This window comes from Eretmochelys imbricata, chromosome 2 (assembly GCF_965152235.1).
Source record: "Eretmochelys imbricata isolate rEreImb1 chromosome 2, rEreImb1.hap1, whole genome shotgun sequence".
Classification (NCBI taxonomy): domain Eukaryota; kingdom Metazoa; phylum Chordata; order Testudines; family Cheloniidae; genus Eretmochelys; species Eretmochelys imbricata.
In genome coordinates, this window is record NC_135573.1 from 2181286 (window position 1) to 2198497 (window position 17212).

Below are 17212 nucleotides of genomic sequence, written 5' to 3' on the forward strand. Positions count from 1 at the left end.
ACAGATGGGTGTTGGTGGGGCGGCTGCCAGGGCAGACAGACAGACAGGCGTTGGGGGGCGGCTAGGGCAGACAGACAGATGGGCGTCGCAGGGGGGTGGCTGCTAGGGCAGATAGGCAGACAGACAGATGGGTGTTGGTGGGGCAGCTGCTAGAGCAGACAGACAGACAGGCGTGGGGGGGGCTGCCAGGGCAGACAGACAGATGGGCATTGGGGGTGCAGCTTCCAGGGCATACAGATGGGCGTTGGGGGGGACTGCCAGGGCAGACAGACAGGCATTGGGGGGGTGACTGCCAGGGCAGAGAGACAGACAGACAGGCTTGGGGGCGGCTGCCAGGGCAGACAGACAGATGGCTGTTGGTGGGGCGGCTGCCAGGGCAGACAGACAGGCATGGGGGGGGGCTGCCAGGGCAGACAGATGGGTGTTGGGCGGGACTGCCAGGGCAGACAGACAGGCATTGGAGGGGCAGCTGCTAGGGCAGGCAGACAGACGGGCATCAGGGGGGTGGCTGCCAGGGCAGAGAGACAGACAGATGGGCGTTGGGGGAGTGGCTGCCAGGGCAGACAGACAGACAGGCATTGGGGGTGCAGCTGCCAGGGCAGGCAGACAGACAGATGGGCATGGGGGACCTGCTACGGCAGACAGACAGATGGGCGTCGGGGGGGGGTGGCTGCCAGGGCAGAGAGACAGAAAGACTGATTGGTGTTGGTGGGGCTGCTGTCAGGGCAGACAGACAGACGGGCATGGGGGGGCTGCCAGGGCAGACAGACAGATGGGCGTCGGGGGGGTGGCTGCCAGGGCAGAGAGACAGACAGACGGGCACGGGGGGGGCTGCCAGGGCAGACGGGCGTTGGGTGTGGCCTGCATGGGAGCAGGCGCAGGAGGACTTTGGCGGCAGCCTGGCACAGGGAGGTTCGGCTAATGCAGTGTTTGCCCGGGGGCAGAAAGGGGCGCTGGGACCGGGGGGCCTGCGGTGGAGACAGCTCAGCTGTACAGGGACCTGACTGACCGAAACTGGTGTCAGATGGCGCCACTGGGTGAGCAATGGGGGGGGGGCACTGGGGGGCAGAGCTGTGGGGGGCACGGGAAGGGCGGGAGGCAGTGGAGGGGCTGGGATAACACAGATGGGGGTGACAGGGCCAGCTCAGCTGCAGGGAAGCTCTGTGTGGGGCAGCAGCCTCTGGGGGCTGCAAGGCGGGGGGCTGGCGGGATGGAAAGGGCTGGATCTTGGAGGTACTGTGGGAAGCAGCAGCCGGAGTGTGAGACCAGCGAGAGGAGGAGTCCACAAAACCCCTGATTCTGGGCTGGGGGAACCAGACCCCCCGACAGGTGCATGGCCCCTGAACCCCCCAATCCCAGCAGGGCTCCCTGAGTCCTGGCTGCCGAGGCTGAGAAAACCCCGCTAGGTCCAGCTGCTGCCCATGCAGGCCGGGCTGGAGTGTGTCATACCCGCACAGCCTGGCATGGCGGTACGGATGCCCGGGTGCCCACAGGCTGGCATGAGATCCCGCCCGGGCAGCGTTTCCCTGCCAGGGGCCAGGCTCTAGGGGGCATGTGCCCATCCCTAGTGAACACTCCAGGGAGCCACACGGCACTGGGGTCAGGAGGACCACCCCACATCTGCCCCTGAGCCCCTTGCTCCCAGCTCCCCCTGCCCTCAACTGCCCCAGGGCCTCCTGCCTGCCCCCGTCCTCGATTCCCCAGCCCCCACCTCCATCCCCGAGCCACCAGCCCCTGGGGTCCACCCACCCGCCTCAGGCCACGATTCCCAGCCCCTGGGGGCCACCCACCCACCTCCGTCCCCAAGCCACCAGCCCCCGGGGCCACCCACCCGCCTCCGTCCCCGATTCCCAGCCCCTGGGGGCCACCCACCCGCCTCCGTCCCCGAGCCACCAGCCCCCGGGGCCACCCACCCGCCTCCGTCCCCGATTCCCAGCCCCTGGGGGCTACCCCCCCGCCTCCATCCCCGAGCCACCAGCCCCTGGGGGCCACCCACCTGCCTCCGTCCCCGATTCCCCAGCCCCCGGGGCCACCCACCCACCTCCGTCCCCGAGCCACCAGCCCCTGGGGGCTACCCCCCCGCCTCCATCCCCAATTCCCCAGCTCCCGGGGCCACCCACCCGCCTCCATCCCCGAGCCACCAGCCCCTGGGGGCCAGCCCCCCCCGCCTCCATCCCCGAGCCACCAGCCCCCGGGGCCACCCACCCGCCTCAGTTCCCGAGCCACCAGCCCCTGGGCCACCCAACCGCCTCCGTCCCCGATTCCCCAGCCCCTGGGGGCCACCGACCCGCCTCCATCCCTGATTCCCCAGCCCCTGGGGGCCACCCCCTCCCCCATCCCCGAGCCACCAGCCCCTGGGGCCACCCAACCGCCTCCGTCCCCGATTCCCAGCCCCTGGGGGCTACCCCCCCCGCCTCCATCCCCAAGCCACCAGCCCCTGGGGGCCACCCCCCCTGCCTCCATCCCCGAGCCACCAGCTCCCGGGGCCACCCACCCGCCTCCGTCCCTGAGCCACCAGCCACAGGGGCCACCCACCCGCCTCAGTTCCCGAGCCACCAGCCCCTGGGGGCCACCGACCCGCCTCCATCCCTGATTCCCCAGCCCCTGGGGGCCACCCCCTCCCCCATCCCCGAGCCACCAGCCCCTGGGGCCACCCAACCGCCTCCGTCCCCGATTCCCAGCCCCTGGGGGCTACCCCCCCCGCCTCCATCCCCAAGCCACCAGCCCCTGGGGGCCACCCCCCCTGCCTCCATCCCCGAGCCACCAGCTCCCGGGGCCACCCACCCGCCTCCGTCCCTGAGCCACCAGCCACAGGGGCCACCCACCCGCCTCAGTCCCCGATTCCCAGCCCCTGGGGGCTACCCCCTCGCCTCCATCCCCGAGCCACCAGCCCCTGGGGGCCAGCCCCCCCCGCCTCCATCCCCGAGCCACCAGCCCCCGGGGCCACCCACCCGCCTCAGTCCCAGATTCCCAGACCCTGGGGGCTACCCCCCCTGCCTCCATCCCTGATTCCCCAGCTCCCGCGGCCACCCACCCGCCTGCGTCCCTGAGCCACCAGCCACAGGGGCCACCCACCCGCTTCTGCCCCCAATTCCCCAGCCCCCGGGACCACCCACCCGCCTCCATTCCCCAGCCCCCGATGCTACCTGTCTGCATCCACCCTCTCCCAGCCCCCAGTGTCACCTGCCCTTATCCACACCCCCCACCCCGCAGCTTGTGCCATCTGCCCACCTCCCACCCCAGTGCACCCGCCGGCATCTGTGCCTGAGCCCCCCGGCCGGTTTCTGTGCTTTTACAGTCACATTTTCCACTCTGTCCCCCTGCCCCGTTGTGTCTCCGGGACGGAGGGTCCGTCCCGTTAGCAGCCTGAGCCTTCGAGCTTAGCACCCCTCTGCTCACCTGGCACGGGTCTCATCCTGCCCCTGCCCCTGCTACCTCCCCTGGTGCTGAGCTGTGGGCAGCCGGGGCCGGCGCTGAGCCGAACGGGGTCTTGTCCAGGGCCCTGAGGCTGTGGGCAGCCGGGGCCGGTGCTGAGCCAGGCAGGGTCCCTTGTACTAAGAGACCATGCGAAGCCCTAGGTCCTGCCCAGGTGCTGTCTCTGGCTGCTCTGCCCAGCGACTTAAGTGTCTGAGCAGAGAAATAGAAACTTATATTTCCTACCCTGGTGCCCTCTGGGTCCTAATACAGGTCACCATCCGGTCCTGGGCTTGGCGGCGTGAGCGAGGGTCTAGCCTTGCTGGGTTGGGCGTCTGCGCCAGGCCAGCCGGTCCCCCCATGCCCAGCTGGGAGGAGCTGGTATGGATTGGTCAGGAACCAAAGGCGATGGCCTGGCGAGGGGCAGGGGCCGCCCACGCCCCACTCCCTCCAGCGAGGAGGGGCAGCAGGGCGCTGCCCTGGAGCGGGGGGGCTGAGCGACACGGGCGGGGTGGGGACCATTTGCTGATCCATGTCGGGGGCATTTTATTTTGTAGGCACTGATGGTTTGGGCCTGGCTCCCTCGCGGGCCCAGCCCTGGCCTCCCGTCGGGCTGAGGAAACTGGTGGCACCAGGCGCTTGAGCGGACGTGTTGCCAAGTCCGCGATGCCCCCTGCGGTATTTCCTGAGCCGGCGTCGCGGGATGTGGTATTTGGGACTAGTTTGCTCATAGTCAGCTACATTGGGACTGCTTAGATTTAAATCCATGAAAAAAATAGAACTCGCTGTAATTCAAACCCTGGGCCCGCAAGCCCTGGGGGCGGTGGTCCGGCACACGTGGATGCCGGGGCCCGGTTGGCGAGGGGCCATGCTGTGTCCGGGTCTCTCCCGAGGGTGCTGGACTGTCCACCGGCTTCCCGGTGCAGGCCTGAGTTGCTGCCTCTTCCCACTGGGGGGGCTCCATGTCTGTGTCCCAGGCCGAACGGCCTGGTTCGGGGCCCTCGACCGGTGAATGCCGAGGAGAACGGGTGGGGAACGGGTTCTGCGGGTGCATGTGGGGGCGACCGGGCCCCTCACTGTTCTGTTCCCCTCTCTCCTTTCGATGGCCTTGCGACCAGCAGAGGAGCCCTGGCTTGGACTCCCTGTGGGGACCCTGTGGCCCGTGGCCCCAGACCTGTGCACGCTGCACAGCTCACTGCTCTGTGCTGCCCGGGAGCAGGCCTGGGGGACCCTGGGGATCTCCGTTAACCCCGCCTTCCCCTGCAATATGGCCATCTTGTGCCTCCGCGAGCCCCAGGGCTGGCTCTGAGATTTCCTTCCTGGCACTAAGAGCCAAATTCTTCCCCAGCTCGTTCTGTTGGGAGTTGCAGACACGTGTCTCACAGCCACATTTGGCCTTAAGTGTTCAGTATCTTAGCACAAGAGACGCCGTTCTTCCCACAGCTGGCCATTGCTGCTGACTATCTGTAGATGACTATTCAAAAATACATTACAGCCTCATTGGCTTGCAGTGCCCTTTCCCGAACCCCCGGTGGCTCTCCCCAGTTCATAACGGCACTGAGGGCTGTGGAGGGGGTGGACTTGTTATTATTTGTGCTTGATCGGGGCTTTTTGTGGAGATTCTGTTCCCACTTGCTGAGCGGGCTGCTCGGTGAGCGATGGCGTGTAGTGCTGGACTGGTGTCCACTTTCCGGGGAAGTCAGGGAATCAGCTCAGTTTTGCTCTATAGCTCAGAGTGCTTTACAGACACTACAATTTTCAACCCCTCCTGTAGCTGAGAAGCCCATTTTACAGATGGGATTACTGAAGCAGTGATACTGTACATTTCTAGTCTTTTAAAAGAAAATCATTCCAGTTTTTGACAGAGCAGAATCTTTGGAATTTGTTAAGATTTTTTCACGTCTTCTGCAAGGGTATTTCTGCTTTGTTGGAAAAGAGACGACGAAGGGGGGACATGATAGAGGTCTATAAAATCATGAGTGGTGTGGAGAAAGTGAATAGGGAAAAGTTATTTACTTGTCCCCATAACACAAGAACTAGGGGCCACCAAGTGAAATTAATGGGCAGCAGGTTTAAAAGAGATAAAAGGAAGTTCTTCTTCACTCAGCGCACAGTCAACCTGTGGAACTCCTTGCCTGAGGAGGTTGTGAAGGCGAGGACTATAACAGGGTTTAAAAGAGAACTGGATAAATTCATGGAGGTTAAGTCCATTAATGGCTATTAGCCAGGATGGGTAAGGAATGGTGTCCCTAGCCTCTGTTTGTCAGAGGGTGGAGATGGATGGCAGGAGAGAGATCACTCGATCATCACCCGTTAGGTTCACTCTCTCTGGGGCAGCTGGCATTGGCCACTGTCGGTAGACAGGATACTGGGCTGGCTGGACCTTTGGTCTGACCCAATGTGGCTGTTCTTATATCCATAATGGTCTCCCCAGCAAGGTAGAAATGAATGTACAGGTGCGGTAGACACTGACAGCGCTGTGACACAAAGTACAGTCCAACGCATAAAACAAACTGAAAAAGAAAAACAGACACTTTTTTTTCCTGTCTGTCAGTTGTAGACCTCTTAGGTGTAACAACCAACTGTGCAGGGTTGTCTCTGTCGACGTGCAGGGCCACACTACGAGTCATTGAATTGAAACTGAGAGAGCAAGTCAGCAATCGAAACTGAGAGACCTGGTGCCCTGCACTTTGTGATCATCAGTAGATATACTGGTATGTCGTGTATATTTGGGGAAGCAGCCAGACATACCTCCTAGTGTGTACCATATCCCTGGGTTAGCGCAGATGTACTTCCTTTCCCAATGGAGCGTGGAACAAGAAGCAATTGACTAGCTGGAATATTTGGCCTGGGGGCTGTCATATAAAACTGTGATTTGGGTGAGGGAAACAATAGCCAGCCTGTTAAACACATTTGTCACCAGAGGGAGAGACTCTTCAAATTTCCTAACAAATTTATCACAAAGGAGGGAGTTGTCCTCTCCTCCATATGAATGCGACGGCTCTTTCTAGCTCTCCTCCACTATGTTAGTGATCACAGTGTGGGTAGAATCATAGAATCAGGGAAGTGTAGGACTGGCAGGGACTCGAGAGGTCATCTAGACCAGTCCCCTGCACTCGTGGCAGGACTAAGTGTTCTCTAGCCCATCCCTGACAGGGGTTTGTCAAACCTGCCCTTAAACATCCCCAAGGACGGAGACTCCACAACCTCCCTGGGCAATTTATTCCAGTGCTTATCCACCCTGACAGTTAGGAAGTTTTTCCTAAAGTCCAACCTAAACTTCCCTTGCTGCAATTTTAAGCCCATTGCTTCTTGTCCAATCCTCCGAGGTTAAAGGAAAACAATTTTTCTCCCTCCTCGTAACAACCTTTTATGTACTTGAAAACTGTTATGTCCCCTCTCAGTCTTCTCTTCTCCAGACTAAACAAGCCCAGTGTTTTCAATCTTCCCCCATAGCTCATGTTTTCTAGACCTTTCGTCAATTTTGTTGCTTTTTTCTGGACTCTCTTCAATTTCTCCACATCTTTCTTGAAATGTGGCACCCAGAACTGGACATAATACTCCAGTTGAGGCCTAATCAGCACAGAGTAGAGTGGAAGAATTACTTCTTGTGTCTTGTTTACAACACTCCTACTAATACAGACCAGAATGATGTTTGCTTTTTTTGCAACATTGTTACACTGTTGACTCATATTTATTTAGCTTGTGATCCATATGACCGCCAGATCCCTTTCCACAGTACTCCTTCCTAGGCAGTCATTTCCCATTTTGTATGTGTGCAACTGATTGTTCCTTCCTAAGTGAAGTACTTTGCATTTGTCCTTATTGAATTTCATCCTATTTACTTCAGACCATTTCTCCAGTCTGTCCAGATATTTTGAATTTTAATACTGTCCTCCAAAGCACTTGCAACCCCTCCCAGCTTGGTATCATCCGCAAGCTTTATAAGTATACTCTCTATGCCATTATCTAAATCATTGATGAAGATATTGAACAGAACCGGACCCAGAACCGATCCCTGCGGGAACCCACTTGTTAGGCCCTTCCAGCATGACTGTGAACCACTGATAACTCCTCTCTGGGAATGGTTTTCCAACCAGTTATGCACCCACCTTATAGTAGCTCCATCTAGGTTGCATTTCCCTAGTTTGTTTACAGGGATTACATACTTTATGTAATCCCTGTAATACATACAGACAGTGATTTTAAAAGGTCGTGTGAGACAGTAACAAAAGCTTTACTAAAGTCAAGATATACCACATCTACCGCTTCCCCCCTATCCACAAGGCTTGTTACCCTGTCACAGAAAGCTATCAGCTTGGTTTGACACAATTTGTTCTTGACAAATCCATGCTGACTGTTTCTTATCACCTTATTATCTTCTAGGTGTTCGCACATTGATTGCTTAGTTATTTGCTCCATTTTCTTTCCGGGCACAGAAGTTAAGCTGACTGGTCTGTAATTCCCTGGGTTGTCCTTATTCCCCTTTTTATAGATGGGCACCATATTTGCTCTTTTCCTGTCTTCCGGAACATCTCCCATCTTCCAGGACTTTTTGAAGATAATTGCTAATGGCTCAGATATCTCCTCAGTCAGATCCTTGAGTATTCTCAGATGTATTTCATCAGGCCCTGGTGACTTGCAGACATCTAACTTGTCTAAGTAATTTTTAACTTGATCTTAGCAATATGTCCACTTTAGGGAACTGTAGGGATACAGTGGACAGGGCTCAACGGGTTAGCTATTAGCTATCATATACAAATTTTTGACTGAGTATGGGATTGCTGCAGCCCTTCATTCTACTTCTTTTTGGTGGAGGAGGGGTTTCAGCTGAATATTAAATGTGTTGTGATCTTCGTATACATGCAGTACTCGAGAGGTTGGAGGAAGGGGAGGAGAAAGGATCATGCTTTTTACAAGAAAGCCTTTGGAGCGTTGGGTTAACATTTGTCACTGATTCCTGTGCTTCTGAGCCACTCAGAGCCAGGCGGAAAGGAAGTAGAGACTGTAACTATGCTGCCTCTGGCGGGACACAACTGAGAGTATCAATTCAGGACAAATTGCTTAGAGCGGGGCAGTCACAGCCCAAGGCTGGGTTTCCTTTACTATTAAGGCAAACCAAACCAGCCAAACAGAGAGGACTTCGGTCTCACCCCACTGGCTAACCACAAGTCATACAAGCAATTCCCTTAGACACTCCAGTTTCCCAGTATCACCACCAGCACCGCTCCTTATGGGAGCGAATGGTTATGAAAACCAATATCCCAGTAAAAGAAAAAAGGTTCCCTCGATCCCAAAGGACCAAGCCCCAGACCCAGGTCAATATACAAATCAGATCTTACCCACAAATCACGCTGTTGCCAATCCTTTCGAATCTAAAATCTAAAGGAAAGGAGAACTTGTGGCACCTTAGAGACTAACAAATTTATTTGAGCATAAGCTTTCGTGAGCTTTTTACTCATAAAAAGAAAGAAATATAGATGAGAGCTAAAACTGGTTAAATGGAATCAATTACATACAGCAATGGCCAAGTTCTTGGTTCAGGCTTGCAGCAGTGACAGAATAAACTGCAGGTTCAAATCAAGTCTCTGGAGAACATCCACATCTGGGATGGGTCATTCAGTCCTTTGTTCAGAGCTTCAGTTTGTAGCAAAGTCCCTCCAGAGGTAAGAAGCAGGACTGAAGACAAAATGGAGATGATGCAGCTGCCTTTTATAGTCTCTTGCCATGTGGCCTGGGCTCCCTTTGTTCCAATCACAAGCCACCCAGCACATGGCCTGGAAAAACCTCAGAGTTCTGTCCACAGGCATGTCCCTGTCTACCTTGCTGAGTCCCCAGGGGTGTCTGCCTTCTCTCAATGGGTCACTTGTGTAGCTGATGGTCCTCAATGGGCCATCAAGCAGGCTAGGCAGAGCTGACACCACATTGTCTGGGATTGCATAGCACAAGTTTGGACCAAACTGTATAGCACAAGTTTAAAATACAGACAGTATAGAGCCAATACTTATAACTTTAAATACAAAAATGATACATGCAAACAGATAGCATAATCATAACCTTATCATAGACATCTTACTTAACCTCCTTTGTACAAAATTTGGTGCCACTATATGACCTTGGTTGCAATAATCTATACAGTCACAGTCATGTCAACAACATCACAGAGACACAGCTGCACACAATACATGGGAAGTAGGTTTAAAGCATTTTCAGGTTTGGTATCTGCCAACTTCGTTCATCCTGTTTTGTCCGAACCATCTGCCAACCCTCAAATAGGATACAAGTACCAGTGTCGGGGGGTTGGTTTGACATGCGATTGTCATCTTACAGAGTAAGTCTTTTTTATTCAGAACATTTAAAACCCTGGTTTGTATTAATGCATATTGAACTATGAACTTATTTAACTAATAAATCTTTGTTCCAATTGTTTAATGCTCTTCCCTCTTCAAGTAATGGCTGACAAAGCTCTCAATCCATCTGTGTCCTAAAAGGAGACCTCCAGCAAAAACAGAGGTAAAATCTGATATTTCGCAATTAAAACACAAACTCCTGCTGGGGGCCTGTAGCTGTTTTAAAAAAAAAAATCAAATCTGTGCTAGGTATCTAGTGAAATCTCCTGTTTGTTCTTCCATGTACGGACCACAGTGTTCATAACAAAAGTTTGTTTAAATAAACAGCTTGGGTTACTTTGGGGCTAGTGTTTAAGTGACTTTGGCCAGATTTCTCCTTCATTAAAATAGCCCACCCCCTCATGGGGGCCCCCGAGGCAGGCAAATGCCTTTACCTCAGCCTAGACTTGTTGCTCCCCAGATTTCTCTGCCCCTAGAGGGACGGAGCAGGGAGCTTCCTGTGGGATGGTCTGTGGCTCTTGGTCCAGCTCTAGTCCTGTCTAAGGGAGGGCCCCAGGGTACAGGGCCCGTCTCCACAACAGTGAAATAAAGTGAGCAGACTCAGTGTGCAGCTTGGCATTTACCAGCAGCTCCTGCTGCCGTGTTAGCGCTGCGGGAGGAGCCCTAACCTGGCCACTGCCGGACTTGGTGGGGTGACATTCCTCCCTGAACTGGCTCTCGGGTCGGGCTGGCTTTGGGGGTGAGGCTTTTCCCGTGTACTTCCCTTGTTTTGAAAACAAGAGGGACAATGAAAGTCGAGGCAGCAGCTGCGGAGGTGTAGGGCCGTGGTGCTGGGCACTGCACAAAGGCAGGACTGCAGGGAACTCGGTGGCTGGGTGAGACGTGCTGCAGAGCAGAACTGGGCTCTGTCCCTGCCCTGGTGGGCTGCAGTTCGGTTTTTGCTCCCGCTGGCATCAGCCATTAACTACTGTGGACTCAACCCCCTGATTTCACAGCAGGCCTGGGGAATGTGGCGGAGCCGGCCTGCAGCAGTAGCTCTGACAGGACTGAGCTGCCCGGCTCATCCCCGGGGCGAGGGGGTTCGCTGCTGTTTGCACGGCAGTAGCACCTAGAAGCCACAACCCAGACCAGGGCCCCGCTGTGCACAGACACCAGGAGAGTCCGTCCCTGCCCCAGAGTGCTCACAGCCTGAGACAAGAGAGACACGGGACAGGAGGGGAAACTGAGGCATGGGCATGGCACGCCCGGGGCAGCCTGCAGGACAGGGGCAGAGTCTGGAAGAAGGGGCAGCGTGGTGCCCTCACAGGGCGCTGCCTCACAGCGGGTCACAGCCAGCCCTTCCCCAGTTGTACTGACCCAGCCGCTGCCAGCAGGTGCTGTGGAGCAAGGCAGCCTCAGGCCCCAAGCCTGCTGGGCCCCCTGAGCCCCCCACAGCCCTGCCCCGTCTCTGCAGTGCCCCAGCCGGCGCCCCCCCGGCCCAGCTCAGCCGCAGGGGTCTCCCGGGAGAGGGTCTGTGTGGAGCACGGGCTCGGACCAGGGCACTAGGACCCCGCGGACGCCGGCCGGGGAGGGAACAAGGGGGCGCTAGGATCCCGCGGGCGCCGGCTGGGCGGTGCGAGGGCGGGCACTAGGACCCCGCGGGCGCCGGCCCGCTCGCCCCGTTGCCTGAAATCGCTAGGAGCCCGGCCGGAGGCGGGGCTCTGAGGGGGCGCGGGCGGGGCCCCGGGCGGGGCCTCCGGCTTGGCATGCGCAGAAGCATCCCCGTGTGACTACAACCCCCAGAATCCCCTCCGCCGCGATGCCCTCCGAGGCGCCGCTGATTGGGCCCCAGCCTCCGGGTACTCGTCTCTTGCCCGCCCCCCTTGGGTCACCGCAGCCAGCGATTGGCCAGAGAGCGCGTCAGTCCGGCGAGGAGCGGAGCGGACCCCCGTGCCCGGAGAAGACCCACGCGGCGGCGAGAAGCCGAGGTCCGGCGGCAGGCAAGGGGGGGCAGGCCCGCGGCTCGGCTCGGCTCGGCTCGGCTCGGCTCGGGCATCGCGCTGGCCTCTGGGTGACGCGCAGCGGGGCCGCGAGCCAGGACTCCTGGGTCCCGGGGCGCCGGGCCAGGCCCTTGCAGGTGCCGCTGGGGGGGGGCTTTCCTGCCCCCCCCCACCCCGAGCCCTCCCCGCCCCCCCGCTCTGGCGCAGGGGCGCTCCCAGGGGGCTCTGCCCTGCCCCGCGCAGGCGGCTCAAAGCGCGGGCAGCCTATTCAGCAGGGAGCGGGGTTTCCGCCAGCCAGCGGGACCCGGGGGCAGGAAAACCCGCCCCGAGCCCCAGGCCCCGGCTGCGGGGCGGCGGCGGCGGCTTGTCGACGGTGGCGCCTTACGGGGCTGAACCTTTCTCTGGAAACCGCCTACCCCCCCGCGGGGCACGTGTCCCAGCCCCAGCCCGGCCGCCCCAGCCCCAGCCCCAGCCCGGCCGCCCCAGCCCCAGCCCCAGCCCGGCCGCCCCAGCCCCAGCCCGGCCGCCCCAGCCCCAGCCCCAGCCAGGCCGCTGCTCTGCCTCCAGCTCCCTGGGCTGCGCTTCTGGCCCCTCTGGCTGGCCCGGCTCTGCTCCCGGCACGGATCCGCTGCCTGGGCTGGTTCTCTCTGGCTGGCCCGGCTCTGCTCCCCGCCCGGCTCTGCTGCCCAGCCCAGCTCAGGCTCCTGCTCTCTCCTTCGCTGGCTTGCTCTGCTGTGGTCCAGGCAATTTCAGCTCACAGGGAAGATGGGACCCCCTGGCCTCCTGGCCCCCTCATTAGCCTGCCCGCCCTGTCAGTCAGGCTGACCTGAAGCTTTGGCCTCTCCCCGTTGTTCCTGGGGGCTGTCAGTCTCGGGGTCCTGATTTCCCATCCACCCTTCCCCTTTCCTCTGGCCCTGGGAGCTAGCAACCAAAACCCCCACTGAGTGTTAATGAGGGGCCCACAGTCTCCTTACACCCACCTGACAGGTCCCTCTGTCTGCAGGGTGGTGCCTCCAGGCCTCCTGCCCCAGCATGGACGAGGGGCAGGCCAGAGAGCTGCTGGGGTTCCTCCACCTGGACACCCGGCCTGATATAAAGGGCCAGGCCACAGGCTACATCCTGGGGCTGACGGGCAGCGTGGAGGGGCGGATGCTGCTGGCGGGCAGGCCGGATTTCCTGGAGGCTCTGCTGCTGCTGACGGGCGACCGCTCCTTGGCCGTGGTGAAGGACAGTTACCACTCGCTCATCAACCTGTCTGTGGCTGCGGCCACCCACGGGGCCCTGGCCAAGGGGCTGCCAGTGCTGCTGCACCGCCTGCTGGACCCGGGCTATGCCTTCGCCGACCAAGTCTGCACCCTCCTCTCCAACCTGTCCCGGGAGGAGGCCACCTGCCGCCAGGTTTTCCGGGCCGTGCAGGAGGAGGGGCTGGGGCTGGCCCAGGTCCTGGAGGCGTTCTGCACCGAAGGCTACAACAAGAAGGCAGCCCTGCACTACCTGGGCCCCCTGCTCTCCAATCTGAGTCAGCTGCCGGAGACCCGGGAGTTCCTGCTGGACAGATCCAGGTGGGTGCTGGCCTGCGAGCTGGGAACGTGGTGGCGGGCAGGAGAATCGTGGGGTCAGGGCTGCCCCAGGTCGGACTGTTAGTCCATTGGTGTAATGGAGACAAGGTTGGAGGGAGGTCGTGTCTTCTGCTGGCGAGAAGCTCTGGGTAGCTCGAAAGCGGGGCTCTCTCCCCAGCAGAAGCTGGCCCAGTTGAAGATATTCCCTCCCCCACCTCGTCTCTCTAATGTCCTGGGACTGAGGTGGCTACCGCAGCTCTGCAGTGCCCCAGGGCATGCATGCGCCAGGGCCCAGCATGTGCCGGCCCATCTCTGACAAGGGCCCCTCCTCTGCCCAGGTGCGTGGTGCAGCGGCTGCTGCCCTACGCGCAGTACGAGGCCTCCGCCATCCGCCGAGGGGGGGTGATTGGGACGCTCAGGAACTGCTGCTTCGAGTACAGTAAGTGTTTTACATTTGGGGGAGCGCTTAGTGTCCCTCGCTCCTGGGATCCTGCTGGCTTCGTTGCCTCGGCCGAGCCCTGAGGGGACTTCTTGGTATCAGCTGGTTCCTGAACCAGCCTGTGCCCTAGAGCTCAGGGCTCTGCCCCACCATGTGGACCTCTAGCTTCAGTGCCCAGGCCTGGCCTCTGGCTCCCCAGCACAAACAGGCCCCAGTCATGGTTTGCCTGTCCCTTCCCTCCCCAGAGGAACTGGCGGGGTGTTTTGTGCTTTTGCTCGCCAGCGCCCCCGTGTGGCCCATGAAGTTTCCTGTCTGGCTCTTGCCAGGCAGTCTGGTGGGTTCACTGTATGGCCCCCGTTACTCCCCACCTCCTGGTGATTTCTGCCCCCTCTTCTAATCCCAACCTGTGTCTGTTCCCAGAGTACCATGAGTGGCTGCTAGGCGCTGAGGTGGACCTGCTCCCCTTTCTCCTGCTGCCGTTGGCGGGCCCTGAGGAATTCCCTGAAGCGGAAATGGAAAGTGAGGAGGGGGGATGCTGGGAGGGGGGCTCTGGGGACTACTGTTTGCGCGGGGGGTCTAGCAGTGGCAGAGTTGTGCAGCCAGGGACAAAGAATTTAGTTGTGTTCAGCTCTCATTTCCCCTCTGCTGTGGGGTGGTAAAGTGACGGGGGGGGGGGGTTGCTGCAATTTTCTGGCAGGAGCCTGTAGATCCGTGTGCCCTGTTAAATCCCCTGTCCTGTTCTAACGCCCCTGCCTGGCTCTGCCCCAGGGCTGCCCGTGGACCTGCAGTACCTGCCGCAGGACAAGCAGCGGGAGAAGGACCCCGACATCCGGAAGATGCTGCTGGAGGCAGTCTTGCTGGTGGGTCCCTCCCTGTGTCGCTGTAGAACACTGGGGGAGGGGAGCACGGGGCGGGGCGACAAGAGGCTGGGGCAGAGAGGGTTGCTTTGCAGATGCCCCCTTTCCTGCAGCAGGGCCGCCCACACCCCCTCCCACCTGCTGCTGCCCCCTATCCGTGCAGCCCTCCCTGCTCTGAGGATCCCCAGCCTCACTTACACTGGAGGGTTAGGACCCCTGCTCTTGCAGGGCAGCAGCCGACCACTCTCTGATGGGGCTAAGAAGAGGCTTTCCCACAACTGCCCACCGCAGGGTGGGCCTGGCCTCCCTCTGAAACAGCTGGGGCTGGCCTGGCCTATGCTGCTCCTCCTGTGCTGCCAACGCTGGCTGTGGCTGGGTCTGATCCGTGGCCTGGCCCCTCCCCCTGGCTTGCTTCCCACGCAGCTCACAGCCACCAAGGCCGGCCGGCAGCTGGTGAAGGAGAAGGGCACCTACCTGGTCGTGCGGGAGCTCCACCAGTGGGAGACGGAGCCCGATGTCCTGGCTGCCTGCGAGAAGCTGATCCAGGTAGGGGCAGAGGCCCATCGTGTCCATGTGGCTCAGCATCTGGAGGGCAGGGGGCTTGGGCAAATGGGTCCCACCTAGGTTGGGGTCTTTGGGGGCTCCCCCTCTATTAAACTCCAGGGTGCGGTCTGGTCTCTGCCGGGCAAATGCAGACAAGCAGGGGCTCGATGCTGCTGCCTGGTGGTGCAGTCATACTGCACAGTGAGTTCTGCCCGGCGGAGAGGGGCGTCAGTGTGGGTAGGGAGCAGTGGCTTGTTTCCCCTCTGAAGCCCTGATGCTGTGCCCTGGGCAGGTGCTGATTGGGGATGAGCCTGAGGCCGGAATGGAGAACCTGCTGGAGGTGAAGATCCCCGAGGACGTGGAGGAGCAACTGCAGCGCCTGGATCGGGAGGAGGAGCGGCAGCAAGGGCAGCAGGAGACGCAGAGCGAGGGGCCTGGGGCGCAGATGGGCTCCCAGGGGCTGTCGAGGTGACTTGCTGACCTGCTTGCCCTGCCCCGGCAGCGGGGGGCGCTCGGACTCTGCCCAGCTGAGGGCTGCGACCTGCCAGCTGTCGTGGGAGCCACGCCCAGCCGGACCAAACGGAGCCGGATGCAGCCACCCTTGCGAGCCCTGTAGAGACGGCAGCTCCCAGCTCAGCCTGGTGGCTCTGGAGCAGCAAGAGGGGACTGGGACTGGGACTGGGAGCTCCTTCCCTTGAGGTTCCTTGCTTCGCTCCGGCCCACATCAGTTGCCACTGCCTAACCCAGGCAAGATGAATCGGGGGGGTCTCAGCCGGGCTCGGGAGGGCCAGGGCTCCCCCTTGCACAGTGCAGCAATGCTGGCAAAGAGGGGCTGCTCGGCAGGGCAGGGCTGGGGCTCAGTGGGAGGTGGTGCTGCTCCCCGGCTGTGGGGCTGCCCCCTGCCATCAGCGTGGCTCAGAGGAATGGCGGCGGGCGGCTGCCTGGGCTGTGGCCTGAGATTCTCGCCTGCACCCAGCTTTGTGCCAGCCCCCCATCCTGAACGGGCAGGTGCACATGCTGAGCCGGTGTCCACACAGGTGAACCTGGCCTGGTGCCTCTGGGAGGCTGCTTCCAGCCCTGCCTGGGCACAGGGTGTGTCTCTAGCGAGGGGGAGATGGACGCTGAGCCCGCGGAACAGCATTTAATTCCAGATGGGGGGAGGATGGGGAGGCAGAGCCAGGCGCTGGGAGGCAGGAGCTGGACAGTGGCTTTGGGCTGGGTCCTGTTCTTAGCTGTTACATATACTTGAGAGGCCGGACACCCCAACTGCCCCACGTGTGTTGTCTCCTGCCTGAAAGACCCTGGTGTGACGCAGCAGGGCGGGGGGAGTGTTGACCTGGGAATGTGGCAGGGGAGTTTCACTGGGGATGGGAGACCTGAGAGCCTGTCACCTGAGTCTGGAGGGGGAGGTAACACCTCTGCCCGGGAAACTGGACAAAGGCTGCAGGAGGGAGCCTGCTGGGGAGGGGGTGTTGGTTCAGTTTGGTGCTGGGTGGTGGAACGCAGGGAACCCCAGGGCTGGGGTCTAAGCTCCCTGCTCCCCCAGAAGGACTTGACTGAGGGGTCCTGGTTGTACCCACAAGCTCTGTTTTGGACTGTGTTCCTGTTGTCCAATAAACCTTCTGTTTTACTGGCTGGCTGAGAGTCTCAGTGAATCCCAGGAAGAGGGGGCAGGCCCTGGACGCCCCTGCACTCCGTGACACCTGGCACAGCGGCTCTGTGTCCCCCAGCGTCCGGGCATGGCCCTGGGGCCTGCAGCCAGCTGGCTGGAAGTCAGCGCTGCCTTGAGCCTGCCCCTGAGGTTGGGGGGGGCTGTAAAGGGGACATGAACCACCCCATCTCGCTCCAGCCTCAAGTGGAGCTTGGGGGGTATGGAGGGGTGGGCCCCGGCTCAGTGGTCTGGCCTGTGAATGGGAGGAGCTGCAGGACTCTCCAGCCCCCCATAAGACTGGCGAGGCCTAGTGCGTCACTGCTTCTGTCTCGGTGCTGGCAGGGCCCACGCCTCCCTCTGGGGCCGCCTCCCTCTGCCCCAGCAGGGTGTTTTCCTCGGCACCACCTTCACGGCAGCAGG

At 60.1% G+C, this 17212-nt stretch overlaps 1 protein-coding gene across 1 annotated transcript; it reads left to right on the forward strand.

Annotated features, from left to right (window-relative positions):
• The first annotated feature begins 11641 nt into the window (after positions 1–11641).
• On the forward strand, positions 11642–16771 carry HGH1 (HGH1 cochaperone). Its single transcript, XM_077809629.1, has 7 exons — positions 11642–11731; positions 12747–13305; positions 13641–13741; positions 14162–14260; positions 14510–14601; positions 15022–15144; positions 15434–16771. The coding sequence occupies exons 2-7, from the start codon at positions 12776–12778 to the stop codon at positions 15611–15613; spliced, it is 1125 nt and encodes a 374-aa protein (XP_077665755.1). The 5' UTR covers positions 11642–11731; positions 12747–12775; the 3' UTR covers positions 15614–16771.
• Positions 16772–17212: the final 441 nt, after the last annotated feature.

What these genes read in the sequence shown, in the direction of transcription:
- HGH1 (XM_077809629.1), top strand. Translation starts at nt 12,776, where the DNA reads ATGGACGAGGGGCAGGCCAGAGAGCTGCTGGGGTTCCTCCACCTGGAC. An exon ending in TTCCTGCTGGACAGATCCAG is followed by an intron (nt 13,306 to 13,640) that starts GTGGGTGCTGGC and finishes TCCTCTGCCCAG; the next exon opens with GTGCGTGGTGCAGCGGCTGC. An exon ending in CCCTGAAGCGGAAATGGAAA is followed by an intron (nt 14,261 to 14,509) that starts GTGAGGAGGGGG and finishes GCTCTGCCCCAG; the next exon opens with GGCTGCCCGTGGACCTGCAG.